The following is a 15,397-nucleotide window of genomic DNA, read 5'->3' as shown; positions in this document are numbered from 1 at the left end:
CCTCTCCTTTACCTAGGGTGGGAGGGGAAGGTTTTTTCTATAGCAGGTCTTAATTCCGAGCTATGGAAAGGTTTCAACAGACTGCAGTGAAAGCCTCTCTTTAGGCTTTTTGGCAGCTGCATCTCTACAGTAACCAGATTTATGATCTGAAAGGGTCCTATGGGTCCAGCTTCTTACAAGGCTGCCTCAGGTTAAGGAACTTGGTAGATATGTATACTTTATCCCCTACCTTGAACTCCCCCCTTGGGGCTCTTTTCTTGTCCGCCTGCCTCTTCTGCATTTCCCTAGCTTTTTGCAATGCCCTGCGCACCACCAACCATATTTCCTTCAACGTTTTCATCCATTTGGCCAAGGATGCTGTGAAAGGCTGCCCCTGCACGATTTCTGTCATGGGCCCAATCTCTACTCCTCTAGCTACCCAGAAAGGGGTAAACCCTGTACTACTATGCATGGAGTTATTGTATGCAACTTCTGCAGAAGGTAGCAGTTCAGTCCAATTGGTCTGTTGATAGTTGACATAACACCTCAGGTACTGCTCCAAAACTGAGTTCATAAATTCACAGACTCCATTGGTACTAGGATGATAGTTGGAGGTAAGGCCCTGTGCTGAGTCAATTAGGCTGAGGAATTCCTGCCAAAAGTTTGACATGAACTGCACCCCTTGGTCTGCAATGATGTGTTTTGGGACTCCATGCAGCCGATAGATGTGCTGCACAAACATCTTCACCACAGACCAGGCGGGGGGAATCTTTGGGCACGCTACATATGTGCCTGCTTGGAAAATAAGTCTGTGATGGTTCAGATTAAAATATTCCCTGCACTTTCCAGCAAGTCCACAATAAAGTCTATAAAAATCTCTTCCCAGGGCTTCATCAGTTCGGCTACTGACTGCAGTAGACGAGGGGGCTTCCCAAGTAGCTGTTTCATTGAAGCACACACAGGGCAGCTGGCTACGTATGCCTCTATGTGTCTTTTCATCTTTGGCCACTAGAACTGCCTCTTTACTAAAGTGAAGAGTTTTTATAAACCCAAAATGTCCTGCCTTTGTGTCATGACTCCTCTGCAAAATCGAGGTCCGTTGGCTGGCTGGGACATATAATTTTATCTCTTTCCACACCAACCCTTCCTTCAGAGATAGGTTGTCTTTGTGCTGCTGAAACTACTCATCTCTTGCCAGGGTATCTTTCAGGGATTGCACTATGTCCTGGGCTGGCTCTAGTTGGACCACTGCCTGTTGTCGGATGATGGCCGATGCTGCACACTGTTTAGATGGGATGATGCAAGTCATTACTGCCTCTCGGGCGCTATTGTACTGCGGCACTTTCTTGCAGAGAGGGCATCTGCAAGGAAGTTCTTCCCTCCAGGCAGATATTGGAGGGTGAAATTGAACCAATTAAAATATTGAGCACATCGACTTGCTTAGGGGACAGTTTCGGGGGGGGAGGATCTTCAATGCTTCTTGTGGTCTGTCCAGACCTCAAATGGGACCTTGCTACCCTCTAGAGTCTAGGGAAGGCTCTGATGGATGCTCTGCGTCGGACACAGAGATAAAGCCAAGGCTGCCTGACATTTCCCAGCCACCGGAGAGGCAGCTGTCTTTGGAGGCTGAGATGAGTGAGGAGGAAGAACAGCCTGTTCCAGATGCATGTATGTACAGAAAAGTTAGGAGAGGTGAACAACGGAGGACAAGGAGTCGACTGGGGAAGCAAAGCACACATGGACGCTGAATGGCCACTCCCTGGCTGGGGAATAAATAGAAAGAAAGGGGAGTGGTTGTCGTAGGAGACAACAGTTCATATTTCTGGAGGTTTTGCTCATTGTGTTCCGTGCATCAAAGACTGCTTGCCAGAACTTAATTTGCAGCCTCTCAACTGGGAGCTCACGGCCTTGCAATTATCACAATGAACTGGTAAAGTCTGTTGCTGCCGTTAACTCCTTGCAGGAGTTTTCGTGACAAAGAATCTGTTTCTTGCTTCTGTTAAGGCTAGGTCAGAACATGTGTAGGCACAAGGTTGCAATTCCCCGTTGGCATTCTTTTGGAGTAGGACTGCCCGTATTGCTACATCACTGGCATCAGCCTGTATTACAAATGGCTTCTCTGAGTCAGGATGCTTCAGGACTGGCTGTGCAGTGAAAAGGCATTTCAGTTTTTCAAAAGCGGCTTGGCAGTAAAGGGACCAATTGGGGGCTTGGCTGGTTTTTGGTTTCTCTCCCCCCCCCCCCCCCCCCCCCCGGTTTTCAGCAGGTTGGTGATCAGCAGGGCTGTCTGGGTGAATGTGGGAATGAATGAATGAATGAATGAATGAATGAATGAATGAATGAATGAATGAATGATTTATTTATTTATTTATTTATTTATTTATTTATTTATTTATTTATTTATTTATTTATTTATTTATTTATTTATTTATTTATTTATTTATTTATTTATTTATTTATTTATTTATTTATTTATTTATTTATTTATTTATTTATTTATTTATTTATTTATTTATTTTATTCGGCTTATATGCCACCAAATTGGTGGTAAAAATTTGCTAAGCCTAGGAAGCTCTATAACTGCCTCCTGATTTCTGAGGCTCCCATTCTAGTATGGCTTTCATTTTGCTGGGGTCCATTTCCATTCCCTCAGTAGAGATACAGTACCCCAGATAGTCCAAGCAAATTTTGTGAAACTCACACTTGGACAGCTTTGCGTACAGTTGGTCTCTTTGCAGTGTCTTGAGTATTGCCCTGACTAGCTTCATGTGCTGTTCAGGGGTTTCAGGGTATATCACCAATTACACCAAGTGTATATCACCAATTACACCAAGACCCCTTTGTATGAATCAGGGGTGTCAAACTCAAGGCGTGGGGACCGGCCCTAGTCCCTGGGGTTCTGAGGTCCGGCCCGCAGGGCCGCCCTGGAAACAGGAAAGGACCAGCCTGCAGCACCTCTGCCAGCGAAAACAGATCTCATGAGGGCCGTATGCAGCCCTCCTGAGTTCTGTTTTCACTGGCAGAGGGTTACAGGAGGCCATCACAGCTGGCTACCCTGGCCATGCCCACCCTGGCCCCCTGAGGTCAAATACAACCCTGATGCAGCCCTCAATGAAATCAAATTTGACACCCCTGCAGGATTCATTTATTATCTGCATGAATATGGCAGGAATCCCCTGCAGCCCAAAGGGCATTACTCAGAATTGGTAGCAGTCCAGGGAGCAATTGAATGCAGTTTTCCACTTGAGCCCTTCCTTAATCTTCACTCGATAGTACGCCTCTCTCAAGTCCAGTTTAGTGAAGATTTTCCCCTTTGCCAAATAACTCAGCATGTCCCTCCTCAGGGAGAGGTAGTACGGGAGAGGGGGTACATGTTCTTCACACAAAAACAGTTTAGCATTCTATAATCCATGCACAGCCTAAGGGACCCAACTGCCTTTATTTATTTATTTATTCTATTTTATTTATATGCCGCCCTATCTCCGTAGGACTCAGGGCAGCTCACAACAATAAAATATCCAATAAAATGTGTTAAAATAACTCCCAGTCCAGGTTCAACAACCATGTCTTTAAGTCACGGAGGAAGGTGCGGAGGTCGGGGGCCAACCGGAGCCCCAGAGGAAGTTGGTTCCAGAGGGTGGGAGCACCCACAGAGAAAGCTCTACCTCTAGGGTTCGCCAGTCGACACTGTCTAGCCGACGGCACCCTGAGTAGTATTTTCCTTGAATAGCACAATCTCTATAGTGCAGTCAGTGAGGTGAGAGCATGACGTGATTCCTTCTCGCTGAAAGCCTCAGCTAGGTTGGAATCAGAGGCTCTTACCCATCAGTGTATGGGTTAGACCCTAAAAGGTGTATACCCTTTTAGTGTATTTGCGGTTTCCACTTTCACTTTCCTAACTGCAGGAGCAAGGCCAGCTTGCTACACTCTACCTAGCTCTTGCTGCTTAGCAGTTTTTCTCCACATCCGCCACCTCTCTGTTCCAGCTCACAGTCTTCGGAGAGGGGCGACATACAAATTGAATTAATAAATTGAATTAATAAATATCATTTGGCACATCCCCAAAAAAAGAAACTTCTGGCATGTAGGAACTACCAAGAGTAAAACTTTATTAAAAAATTCATTTAGGCATAGCAGAAGCAAAGTCAGTTCTGAGATTTTCCCGCAAAAACCCATATAGGTAAAACCCCCTTTTCATCCCTGGGCTGCCCACAGTTTATTGTCCACTAATTACATTCAGTAGTTTTGTTTGGGAAAACCTAGTCTGCCTGGTCTGCACCGGTAGTAGTTCTAAGAACTTGGCTTTGGTGGGTATCTCCTCTCAAAGCAGTAGAAGGCTCTCATGCATTCCTTAGCCTTCCCCCTACCCTAGGAATTTACCAAACCCCTTCCCATTTCTGTTTTACAAACTGCAAGCTGGAAGTTGATGCAGGTAATGATGAAAGCGAGTCAGCTTTGACAATTTCTCTTGTCAACCTTGGTTTTTGATACATTAATTATAAGAGCCATCTCATTGTATCATACTAAAAATCTTTGGGTTTTTCAGCCAATAAAATATTTCTGTATAAAAAATATAGCACGCTTTCCTGTCCTTGATGAACATATTTCCAACATTCGTTGATTTAATTTGAATTGGAAGGCTGCCTGGCCAAATGAATCTAGACATTTTACATAGGTAAAAAATAGGGGGAAAAACAATTAAAAGAGAAACGGACATGTGGGTCCAGACAAAATCATCCATTACCTTATAGAAAACCCACCAGGGGCTCAACAAATGATTTAACCCTATGCCTGGGAGCAAAGCCTCATCTTCAAAGACTTGCAGAACCCTTGTAAGATGAGAGCCATGGGAATCGGGGAAGGGGAAAACTTGTCCTCAATGCTGAATAATTTATTTTCACACATGATTTACTTTCCTGATACTCAGCTCCTAACCCATTTAACCTCCAACTTTCAACTCCATTTTTGCTCAAAACCTTCCATAATTAAACACAATTCAGTTTATTAGGTCTTGACAAACTTGACAGATCTTGACAAACTTGAACAATGGGCCCTATCCAATTAAATGAATTTTAATGTAGAAAAAAGCAACGTTTTACATTTAGGCAGGAAAAATCAAAGGTATAAGTACAGATTAGGCGAGACCTGGCTCAAAAACAGTAACTGTGAAAGGGACTTTGGAGTTCTAGTGGATAATCATTTGAATATGAGCCAGCAATGTGCAGCCGCCGCCAAAAAAGCTAATACAATCCTGGGTTATAGAATCAAGATCACATGAAGTATTAGTGCCGCTTTATAAAACCCTAGTAAGATCACATCTGGAATACTGCAACCAGTTTTGGTCACCATACTACAAAAAAGATGTTGAGACTGGAAAAAGTTCAGAGAAGAGCAGCTAAGATGATCAAAGCCTGGAGACTAAAACATACGAAGAATGGTTGCAGATTTTGGGTCTGGTGAGTCTGAAGAAAAGAAGAATTAGGGGTGGCATGATAGCAGTATTCCAGTATTTGAGGGGCTGCCAAAAAGAAGAGGGGGGGTTAAATTATTCTCCAAAGCACCAGAGGGCAGGACAAGAAATAATGGTTGGAAACTGGTCAAAGAGAGAAGCAACCTGGAATTGAGGAGAAATTTCCTAACAGTAAGGACAATTAATCAGTGGAACAGCTTGCCTTTAGACATCATGGGTGCTCCATCACTGAAGGTTTTTAAGAAGAAACTAGACAGTCACTTATCTGAGATTGTATAGTTTCTCCTGTTTGAGCAGGTGGCTGGACTAGAAGACCTCCAAGGTCCCTTCCAGCTCTATTCTATTTTATTATAAAATTTAGCTAAATCAATGATAGGCATCCATTCATGCCTATCTCAATTATTTATATATAAAGAGCAAGTCTGATCTGTATATCCTGTGCATTACCAAAATTTGCTCATTGTCACTTTTCATACCATTTCAATCAGAATTCTGCCAAACTGTCAGGGCTGCCTCCAATCAATCCCTAGGAAAGAAGACCTTTGACTCCATAGATTCAAAAAAAGGATACTTTTACTAGGAAAGAATTGATTGCAGCAAGAGTCAGTCAAGGTCTGAAGCAAAACACATGCAAAGAGACAAATTGAAACTAACCCCAGAGCCCAACCCCAATAGTTAGGCAACCAGAGTTCAGCCAGGAAGATATTTTTTGAAAGTCTCTGGTCCAGGTGCATCGCTCCTCCTTTATGCATGCCATTTCCATGACGGTTGCCTTGGAGATGTTAAACAAATCAAGCTGGCTTCTCTGAGTGAAGGCTTCCCCATTGCTTCTCAGAAATCTGAGTTTTACCTCCTGCACACTTCCTCTCTCAAATACCCATTGCTTCCCTCCCCATACCATTTCCATGGCAGCTTGCAGCAAGCTTGAAGGAAAGTGAAGATGGCCAGGCTGCACTTTTTCAAGGCAATTGGAACAAACTAATTCCTCTGCAGTTTTTTCAGTCACTTACTGTCTTTCACTTAGTATAAGGGAAGCATTCTTCCAAAGGTCACACATAGATATAGCCTTTGTACAGATGCAATATTAAGCAAATTGCACAGCTACTCCATAAATGACTTCACTATCTAGTGTACATCTATGTCCTTGCCATTTATCAACATACTATTTTCATTTTCATTAATATTTGTAAATACTAACGTTTATAGCATTCTTTTAATTTCACTTTAATATATAATTTCTCATTTCTATGCAAATTTTTTAAAATATTTCCAGCATTCCCTAACTACTGTTTCATTCAAATTTTTAAAATTGTATTCGCTATTGGAAGCACTTTCTTTAGTTCTCCTTGGCCACTTCCAGAACAGTTTTTTAAAATTGTATTGTCTAAATGGTTTTGAATTCTGTCTCATTTAATCTTAAACCTGTTTTCCTTGACTCCTTCTTTGTAACTGTTTTATCTTTATGTTGTATTTTTCTCCCATTCTTAGTTTTGCAGCATTCTCTTATACACAGTTTTCCCAGCTCTTTCAGTTCCTTCAAAGAAGCATCTGTTTTCTCCATAAATCACTCTTGGCGTTACCAAAGATTGTCCATCCCACATTAAGAACTCTTGCCATACTTATATCTCATACTGTGGCTGTCATAAGTAATCAGATCAGTTGTGCTTTTGATTCATTTATTTTCTATGTATGCATGTTTTTGTGTGTACGTGTGTGTGTGTACATGCAATACATACATACTTTATGTATTTGAAATAAACTTTTTCCTAAGCAGATGTTCATCAAAATCAGCATTCTCATTCATTCTTGGATCTAGGAATAGTCTAATTATGTATTTGGCGTTCTCTCATCTCATTCCAAGCTTCCACTATGGTTTTTTTTCTGGATTATATTCTATCAGCATTAAATAGAACAGCCCCAGGCCGCAGCCACTAGTGGGCTGTGATCTGTTTGGAACTAAGCCGCAAAAGCAAATGGAGCTGCGTATGTTTTTGCCAGTTGCTTATGCGGAACCACCCCTCGATTACCCCTCAACCCCCCCCCCCCCCCCGCCAGTCCACAAAGCCAGAAAGGTTGGAGAACTCTGATATAGAATTTTTCCAGAAATCACTCTAGTTTTGCTGAAGCCTGACATTCAATAGTCATCAGATTAGGAATTACTATCTTCATCTGTACCCACAATGAGATATATTAAATAATACTTTAACATTTTTTTTTAACTTTTCATTTAGGTTTGCCATAGCAAAAGTGGGGAAGTTAATTCTGCAAAAGTAGCAAATCTGGTAAAAGCTTATGTGGACAAATACAAACATTCGCGAAAGAAAAATCCAGATGAAACTGTTTCTGTGGAAAGAAAATAAATCCAGAATGAAAAAAATGCCATCACGATGACTGCAAAGTGCAATTTTGACTTGGACTTTTAATTAGAAATAGTGGCTGAAATCTGATTTTGATAAGATTATTTTTCAATATAGTGTATAATGTTTTCTTATAAATAAATATAGATTAATGCTTAAACTTTATCCTTTTGCAAAAAGCTATGTAAAAAGAAAATAAAAGGAATAAAAGACACCACCCACCATTCCCAATTAGTTTGTTGAATGCCACGTACAGTATTTTTGATTCACACAATCTGTCAGAATTTTGGGCAGGATAATAAAATAATGAGTCAGAGAAAAGACTGGAGTAGATTTTTCTTTGATTTTCTTGCCACTCTTTTAAACCATAGTAAATGATTTTAAAATGTCTCACTTCATAGGCTCAGTGTATGTGTGTGTTGTCTTTTCATTTCTCCTCTTGAGGATTTGCTAGTGTTAAATCCCAAAATAGTTCTGAAAGGCATAGTGTAGATTTTCATCTAGCACTTCACCTTTGAAGAACCAACCTGTTAATATATTACACAAAAGTATTTTGCATTACATTTAACTTTGGGTTATTCCTTGCCTAATTTAATTTGTGTTTAATATGTTTCAATACAGCATACTTCTAATCTTCCAACCATTTGAAATGTCTGAGGGAATATAAGAGGTGGATTGTGTAAGCAACAATCTTAGTCAAGTTACCTATGACAAAGTATTGACATTGATTTTAAAGCAAGCAGTTGTCTGAGGCCTGTGAAATAAAAGAATATTCTAGCAAGGATTATACTATGATGAAGGCAGCATGCCAAATTCATAACACCATGTCATTATGACCTTGTACTAGTTTATTACATGAAGTCCAAGCGGAGAATGTTATACTGATCTTAAATGTATATGTAGCGGGTGGTGAGGAAGGTTGCTACCTAAAAGTAATTCATTAAGCATATTGCAGCTATATTTCAGTCTCTTGCTATCAGCTGTTTTTTTTTTCATAAATGAAGAGCTAAGAGCTAATAACAGGCGTTGATTATTCCTTGCAACAAAATGTAACCCTCATGCAGTAATTGCCTTGCATTTCATTGCAGGTGTTGTACTTGGAATCTAGGTCAATTAAAGGTGTAACTGGGAGAGGCAAACATGTCTTCTTGAGAGCACTTGTATTTCTGGCAGGCTCCACAGAAAGGCCCAAGACAAAGGGATCACCCAGGAGGTTAAAGCAGACCACTATCACAGTTATTAATTCACATTCTATTTCAGACAGTGAACTCTTTGTCTATATTGTTTGTATAACTAAAGATAATATTTATCTTAGAGTCTTTAGTGTGGATATTGTTTTTATTTACAGTCAAGTGCTATGCTTAGTCTTCTGAAGAGAGTTTTTGTTAGAATAGCATATATGCTAATTTTCAATATAAACTGGCTGCTGACACTAAGTTTGTAGAATGCAATTTTGTTTAAACTCATAATTTGCATTTTATAATTAAGTGTATTTCTCAACCATTTAAGATGGGATGGGAATTCATAAGTATACTATGTGTTGGTTTGGTGCATCTGTGTTATTTTCTCAGTGTTTCTAAATTTAGGTCTATTTTAGAAGTTCATGAAATTTCTCTGATTTACATGCTCATTATTAATTTTTCTTTTCTCTTTGCTGAGTATATCTCTTTTGTCTGCATAAGATTTCATATTCACAAATCAGACTTTAAAAATCTATGTTTGACCATGGAGTTAGTTTACTTCTTGATGCAAAACTAATTTAGGGACCCAGTACAGTGCTGAAAAGGAGAAAGTCGATTCCTGTTGAGATTGAGACAATCTTCATAATTATTATTGGTGAGATGATGGATTAGGAAGTTTGCTTAATATCTTAGTCCCATATCTCTCCAGTATAGTAGCAGCAGATTGCAAACTTTCACTGCATTTCCAAACTGAATGAAAGGGGATATTGACTAGCACGCTATTGGCCTACTTCCTTAAGTATTTTTAAAAGTCATTCCCTAATATGCAGCCTTTTAAATGATGGTTCAGGCTGAACTGAAAGATATTTGTTTGCTTTATGTGACAAGCACTTCAACTAACAGTGAATGGAGGTACTGTGTAATTGTTAGTTCAAGTCACATCTGTTTCTGAATTAAACACTGCAAGCATAAGTCGGCATGCTTTGCTTGAAGTATTTCTGGGGCTGGTCACTTAGGGTAGAGTGATTGCATCCAACATTTTTTCCTTTTCTGATCACTTTATCAGTACTGAAATGCTGATTCTTGCTGGACACCTTTATGAAGTATGTATATGACTAAATTTGGCCAATCTATACTATTTTTTAATTAAAACAACAACACAAGCCTTATCACAAATATATGTGGAAAGCTTGTAACCAAGTTTAGGAACATTTCTTCATTATAAGATTGCATTCTTACCAACAAAGATTAATTCATTAGGGCATCTGGAATTGACAGGATTAGTCAGAATAGCCAAGTTATTTTTGTATTCCTGTGTTTATTGACTGAAATATTTATTTCTTAGTAGTACATTGCAAGAATTTCAGTAATAACATCCAACTGCTTTAAATTGCTATGAAAAAATGATAATTGATATTTCTTGAAATGGTGCACTGAGCACTCATTCCAGTCTTTTGGTGTGCATGTGGCTTAAATGTGTTAGCATTTTAAATATAGGAAAATTAAAATCAGGATCACAGTGGCTAATATCCAGACTCTGGTGTCTGTAGCATAGGGCTGGAATAAAATATACTGAAAACAATATTCTAAAGAGTTTTATGTAGTTCAGAATATTTTCTAATAAATTCTTTTGACTAAGCTGGAACGAGTCTGCCTCTTCTTAAATTGTGCTAATTTAGAAAATTCTGTTATGTGCACACCACTTCACATTCAACGACTGGGTTGTTCACTATAATTACTACATCCCATCCACAATGTGTACCCTAGGTATTGTCCCATCTCTGTTCAATACCTTGGAAACTCTTTTTCTAAGAAACAAGCATGGAAACCTAATGTCAGGTCCAAATGGTGTCCTGTCATTGTGTTGGAGGGGGGGGAGATGGCTTGCTGGCATTTTTTTCATATCTTTGCTTTTCCTGTAACTTCTTGGGAATTAGGGAATTTGGAGACGGAGCAGACTCCCAGCCGATTCCAGCCTGGTTTCAAGGCCATCATGCCCTGAGAGTGAACCATTATCTGCCTAGCACCTCGGAGTTCTCAAAACAACCTTGCGGCATCACACTGGCTGCCAGTGAACTTGTCAGGGGGGTTGGGTTTGGGGATGAAATAATTGCTTTGTACTTTGTGCGGGCTTTTTTAGATTTTCCCTGATTTTACTACAACCACACTCAATAAAATTTATTTTGATTCAACTCAATGGAGCCAAGAGTTTTGCTTTTCTGAGGGACCAGCTGGGACAGGTCCTTACATTAGGTGAAATCTTTAAAGTTGGTCAACCTGGAGGCATATTGGCCTACCATGGGGACCGTGCACGCAATGTCAGCCAAAGACAATGACTAGGAGGAAGCTGACTGCTGAGGGGAAGCATTGACCAGGCCTCCCCCTTGGCTGGACCTTGAGTGGATGGATGAGGTTGGGAACCTGAGAGATTCATCAATATCTAGGTGGTCCATTGGAATCAGAAAGAAGAAAGACTGGAAAGGAAGAAACAGAGGAGTGACTCTGACAACAAGAAAGGCAACCGGAGCTGGAACAGCTTGAGGATGAGGACAAGGAAGGCGGAGAATCTGGTTATGCTGACTTACTGATGAAGCAAGCCATACGGTTCATGATGCATGCCTTCCAAACCCTGAAGGCACGTGAGTCATATGCTACGATTGCCACCAGCGAGGCCCAACAGACCCAATAGGAGGAAGATGGGGGACGAGTGTCAGCGCTAGACATGGTGGGGGCTGCAGTGAGGGACCACATCCAAACTCTGTGCCAGGGCTGCAGGGCGGTGGCAGAATACACTGAGGAATTCTGTGACCTGGCATGCCGACTCAACGACTGGCTGGAGGACATCATCATCAGCTGTTTCAAACATGAACTGAACAACGACCCATAAAATGCCTGCTTTTCAAGAGGACTCCACACCATTCTCCACGATTGGTATGTTCTGGTCAAAGAGGTGGAAATTGACCAAACATTAAATAAGTATTACACAGATTTCATGGAAGAAATTCTCCCCGTAGAAGAGAGAGACGGCAAAGCCACACAATCTGCAGACACATTCCATTGCCTGCTTCAAGTGTGGCCAGGAGGGGCTGAGCTGCAAAACTGTATGCCAAACTTTCCAAGTGTGAGTTGCATCAGACCAAAATAGACTATTTGGGTTATCGCATCTCACATGAGGGAATTGAGATGGACCCAAAAAAAGTTGAAGCAGTGCTGGACTGGGCTCCACCCCAACCAGAAAGCAACTGCAAAGCTTTCTGGGTTTTGCCAACTTTTACCAGAAATTCATTCCATCGTTTGCGCAGGTAGCACTCCCCAGTAAAAAGCAATTAAAAACAAAAGGGGGAGGAGAAGCCTAAACCTAGCCAGCCCCTTAAATGCACTTTAGAATGCCAGACAGCTTTTGAGAAGCTCAAAGGGTTGTTTCCAGCTGAGCCAGTCCTGAAATATCCTGACCCAAACACCCTTTTTGTTATTCAGGCTGACACTAGTGATGTTGCCATGGGGGCTGTGTTGTTACAGACAAATGACAGTGGCCAGCTGCAACTCTATGCTTATATTTCCAGAAAACTATCAGGGACTGAGCAAAGGTGAGCAATGTGGGAGAAGGAAGTGTTGGGCATCCTAACCTGGAGGCATTTCCTTGAAGGGAGCAAAGTGCCATTTGAAGTGTGGACTGACCACAAGAACCTAGAGACATTAAAAATCCCATGGAGGCTATCTCCTAAGCAGGTGCGATGGGGACAATACTTTAACCGCTTTAACTTTGCATTATGCTACCTCCCAGGAGGCAAGAACTTCTTGGCCAATGCTTTAACTCGAATGCCTCAATATAATTGCTCTAAAGCAGAAGTAGTCAAACCTCTGCTCCCACCCAGTCAACTGGTTGCCCAAGTCACCACCTGAGAGCAAGCAAAAGAGAAACCACAAATCAACAACAAGGTGACAGCCACACTCTGAAAGACGACAAATTATTTCCAAACTATGGCAACATTTGCTCATTCCGGATGGACTAGCCTGGGTGCGGCCTAAGATATATATGTCTGAGAACCAGAGGTTAATGGTCTTGGGGAAGAGCCACAACTCCAAGGTTGCTGGACATTTTGGTTTTGTAAAAACTTTGCATTTGATCAAAAGGCAGTTTTGGTGGCTGTCTCTGAAAAAGACATTGAAAGCAATGTAGCAACCTCCTTATCTGTGCCTCAGCCAAGTGATGGCAAGGGAAGACCCCAGGACAGGGGTGAAATGCTTCCGGTTCAGACCAGATCACCCAATCTGGTTGCGATGGCGGCAGGTGGTTCAGAGAACTGGTAGCAAAAATCCCTGCGCCCCCCCACCATGCCCAGTTGAGCCGCACAATCATCAATTTTTTTTACTTTTAAAAGCATTTTTTTCTATAACCTCTTCTGCCGAAAAAATGCTTTTAAAAATAAAAAAACAAAGCCTCTGATGATCACGCGCCTCAGCTGGGATCATCAGAGGCTTTTCAAAGCATTTTTTTCTGCAACCTCTTTGGCCGAAGAGGTGATAAAAAAATTATTTGAAGAGCTTCTGATGATCCCAGCTGTGTTGCCTGATCAGCAGAGAGGCTTTTCAAAGCATTTTTTTCTGCAAGCTCTTTGGCCGAAGAGGTGGTAAAAAAAATGCTTTGAAAAGCCTCTGATGTTCCCAGCTGAGTTGCCTGATCATCAGAGAAGCTTTTAAAAGCATTTTTTTAAAAGCCTCTCTGACAATCCCAGCTGAGTTGCCTGATCGGCAGAGCCTTTTCAAAGCATTTTTTTGTAACCTCTTCAGCCGAAGAGTTGTAGAAAAAATGCTTTGAAAAGGTTTTTTTTAAAAAAAGTTGGTCACGCCCACCCAGTCACATTACCCCCCCATCAAGCCACGCCCACAGAACCAGTAGTAACAAATTTTACATTTCACCCCTGCCCCAGGACTCCTCCAATTTGTGGCGGAGTCTTCAGCACCCTGGAGAGAAATCTCCATGAATTTTACTGTGGAACTTCCAGAAAGCTCAGGAAATACGGGTGATAACTGATTTATTTTCTCAGCAGGTGCATTTTGTCCCCTGTCAAAAGAGGGGACAAAATGCACCTGCTTAGCATGGGGTTTGGCCAACCTATTTCTGCACCATGTCTACAGGCTACACAGAGCATCTAATATATTGTCTCAGACAGAGGGGTCCAATTCACCTCTAAGTTTTGGAGGGCTTTTCTTAACCTGCTTGGTACTGACTAGGAACGTAGCTCAAGTCACCACTCCCAAACTAATGGTGGGTGTGAACATATGAATTCAGTATTGGAACAGTATCTTAGGTGTTATATCAATTAGCAGCAACATAACTAGATTGATTAGTTGCCTTTTGCAGAAGTAGCGTATAATAATTCTGTGCACTGTAGCACGGGGTTCACTCCTTTTAGAGTGGCTACAGGACAAGACTTTAATCCAATGTCTGAACTACTCCTTAAGGATCCACCGATATCGTAGTTGAAAGACTGGTTACAGGACAAGACTTTAATCCAATGCCTGAACTACTCCTTAAGGATCCACCGATATCGTAGTTATCATGCTCAGCATCTCGGCCCTTTTCTGTTCAGGAACTCAAACCATGTGATCCTGTCCACTATTAAATTATCTTTCCAAGCAGTCTCCATGTTTCCAGTGCCTTTTTCCCCACTTGGAGCTGAACCCAGAAGGATATTTCTTCTAACAGTAGTATTCTATCTCACCCTTATTTTTGAGTTCTAGTGTCAGCCTGTCCATTTTTGCGCAGACCAAGATTTTCTTTATTATTTCCTCTTCCGGGGGTGGAGTGGGGGGGTTGTCCTTCATTTTCCCAGTATTGCGCATAAACCAACCTTGCTGCTGTTATGACAGGCAGCATTAAGTATATCAATTCTTTGCCATATTTATCTTCTGTTTTTCCTAGTAGAAATAATTCTGGTTTCAGATCTATGTTTTGTTCCAGTATCTCTTCCAACCATGTCTTTATCTGATGCCAAAATTCCCTAGCTTTTGTACATAACCACCACATGTGATAAAAAAAAATCCTAACACTGAGTTACATTTCCAACACTGCAGTGATAAATTCCTGTTCATTTTTGCTAACCTTGTAGGCAGAAGGTGCCACCTGTAAAGCATTTTATACAGATTTTCTTTGTATGCGGTGGCTAATGTTAGTTTCCTGTTTCTCTCCCATAAATCTTGCCATTTGTCCAGATCAATATTATACCCAAAATTTTGGGCCCACATTACCATGCTTTCCTTCACTTGTTCTTATGCCATTTTATATTCCAATAAGTATTGATAAGTTTTCTTTATCGCCTTGTCATCCGTTCCTAATAAAATTTTATCTAGCGCCATTAATTCTTTCTTAATACCCCATTCCTTTCTATCTTTCATATGGCGTGATT

The 15,397-nt window shown here is 41.1% G+C and overlaps 1 protein-coding gene across 1 annotated transcript in view; it reads left to right on the top strand.

Moving 5' to 3' along the window:
* The window catches only part of SCAF11 (SR-related CTD associated factor 11), a 79,541-nt gene extending 71,511 nt beyond the window's left edge, over positions 1 to 8,030 (top strand). The window contains exon 15 of the mRNA XM_070947972.1: positions 7,681 to 8,030. Within this exon, the coding sequence (XP_070804073.1) occupies positions 7,681 to 7,809 (129 nt within the window). The 3' untranslated portion in view covers positions 7,810 to 8,030. The remainder of the gene's footprint in view (positions 1 to 7,680) is intronic.
* Positions 8,031 to 15,397: the final 7,367 nt, after the last annotated feature.

The sequence above is a fragment of the Pituophis catenifer genome, unplaced genomic scaffold (assembly GCF_029215685.1).
Source record: "Pituophis catenifer annectens isolate HBS135680 unplaced genomic scaffold, rPitCat1.0.hap2 SCAF_7, whole genome shotgun sequence".
Classification (NCBI taxonomy): Eukaryota; Metazoa; Chordata; class Lepidosauria; order Squamata; family Colubridae; genus Pituophis; species Pituophis catenifer.
The sequence above is the reverse complement of the archived record's forward strand: the minus strand, read 5'-3'. Positions and strand labels throughout refer to the sequence as shown.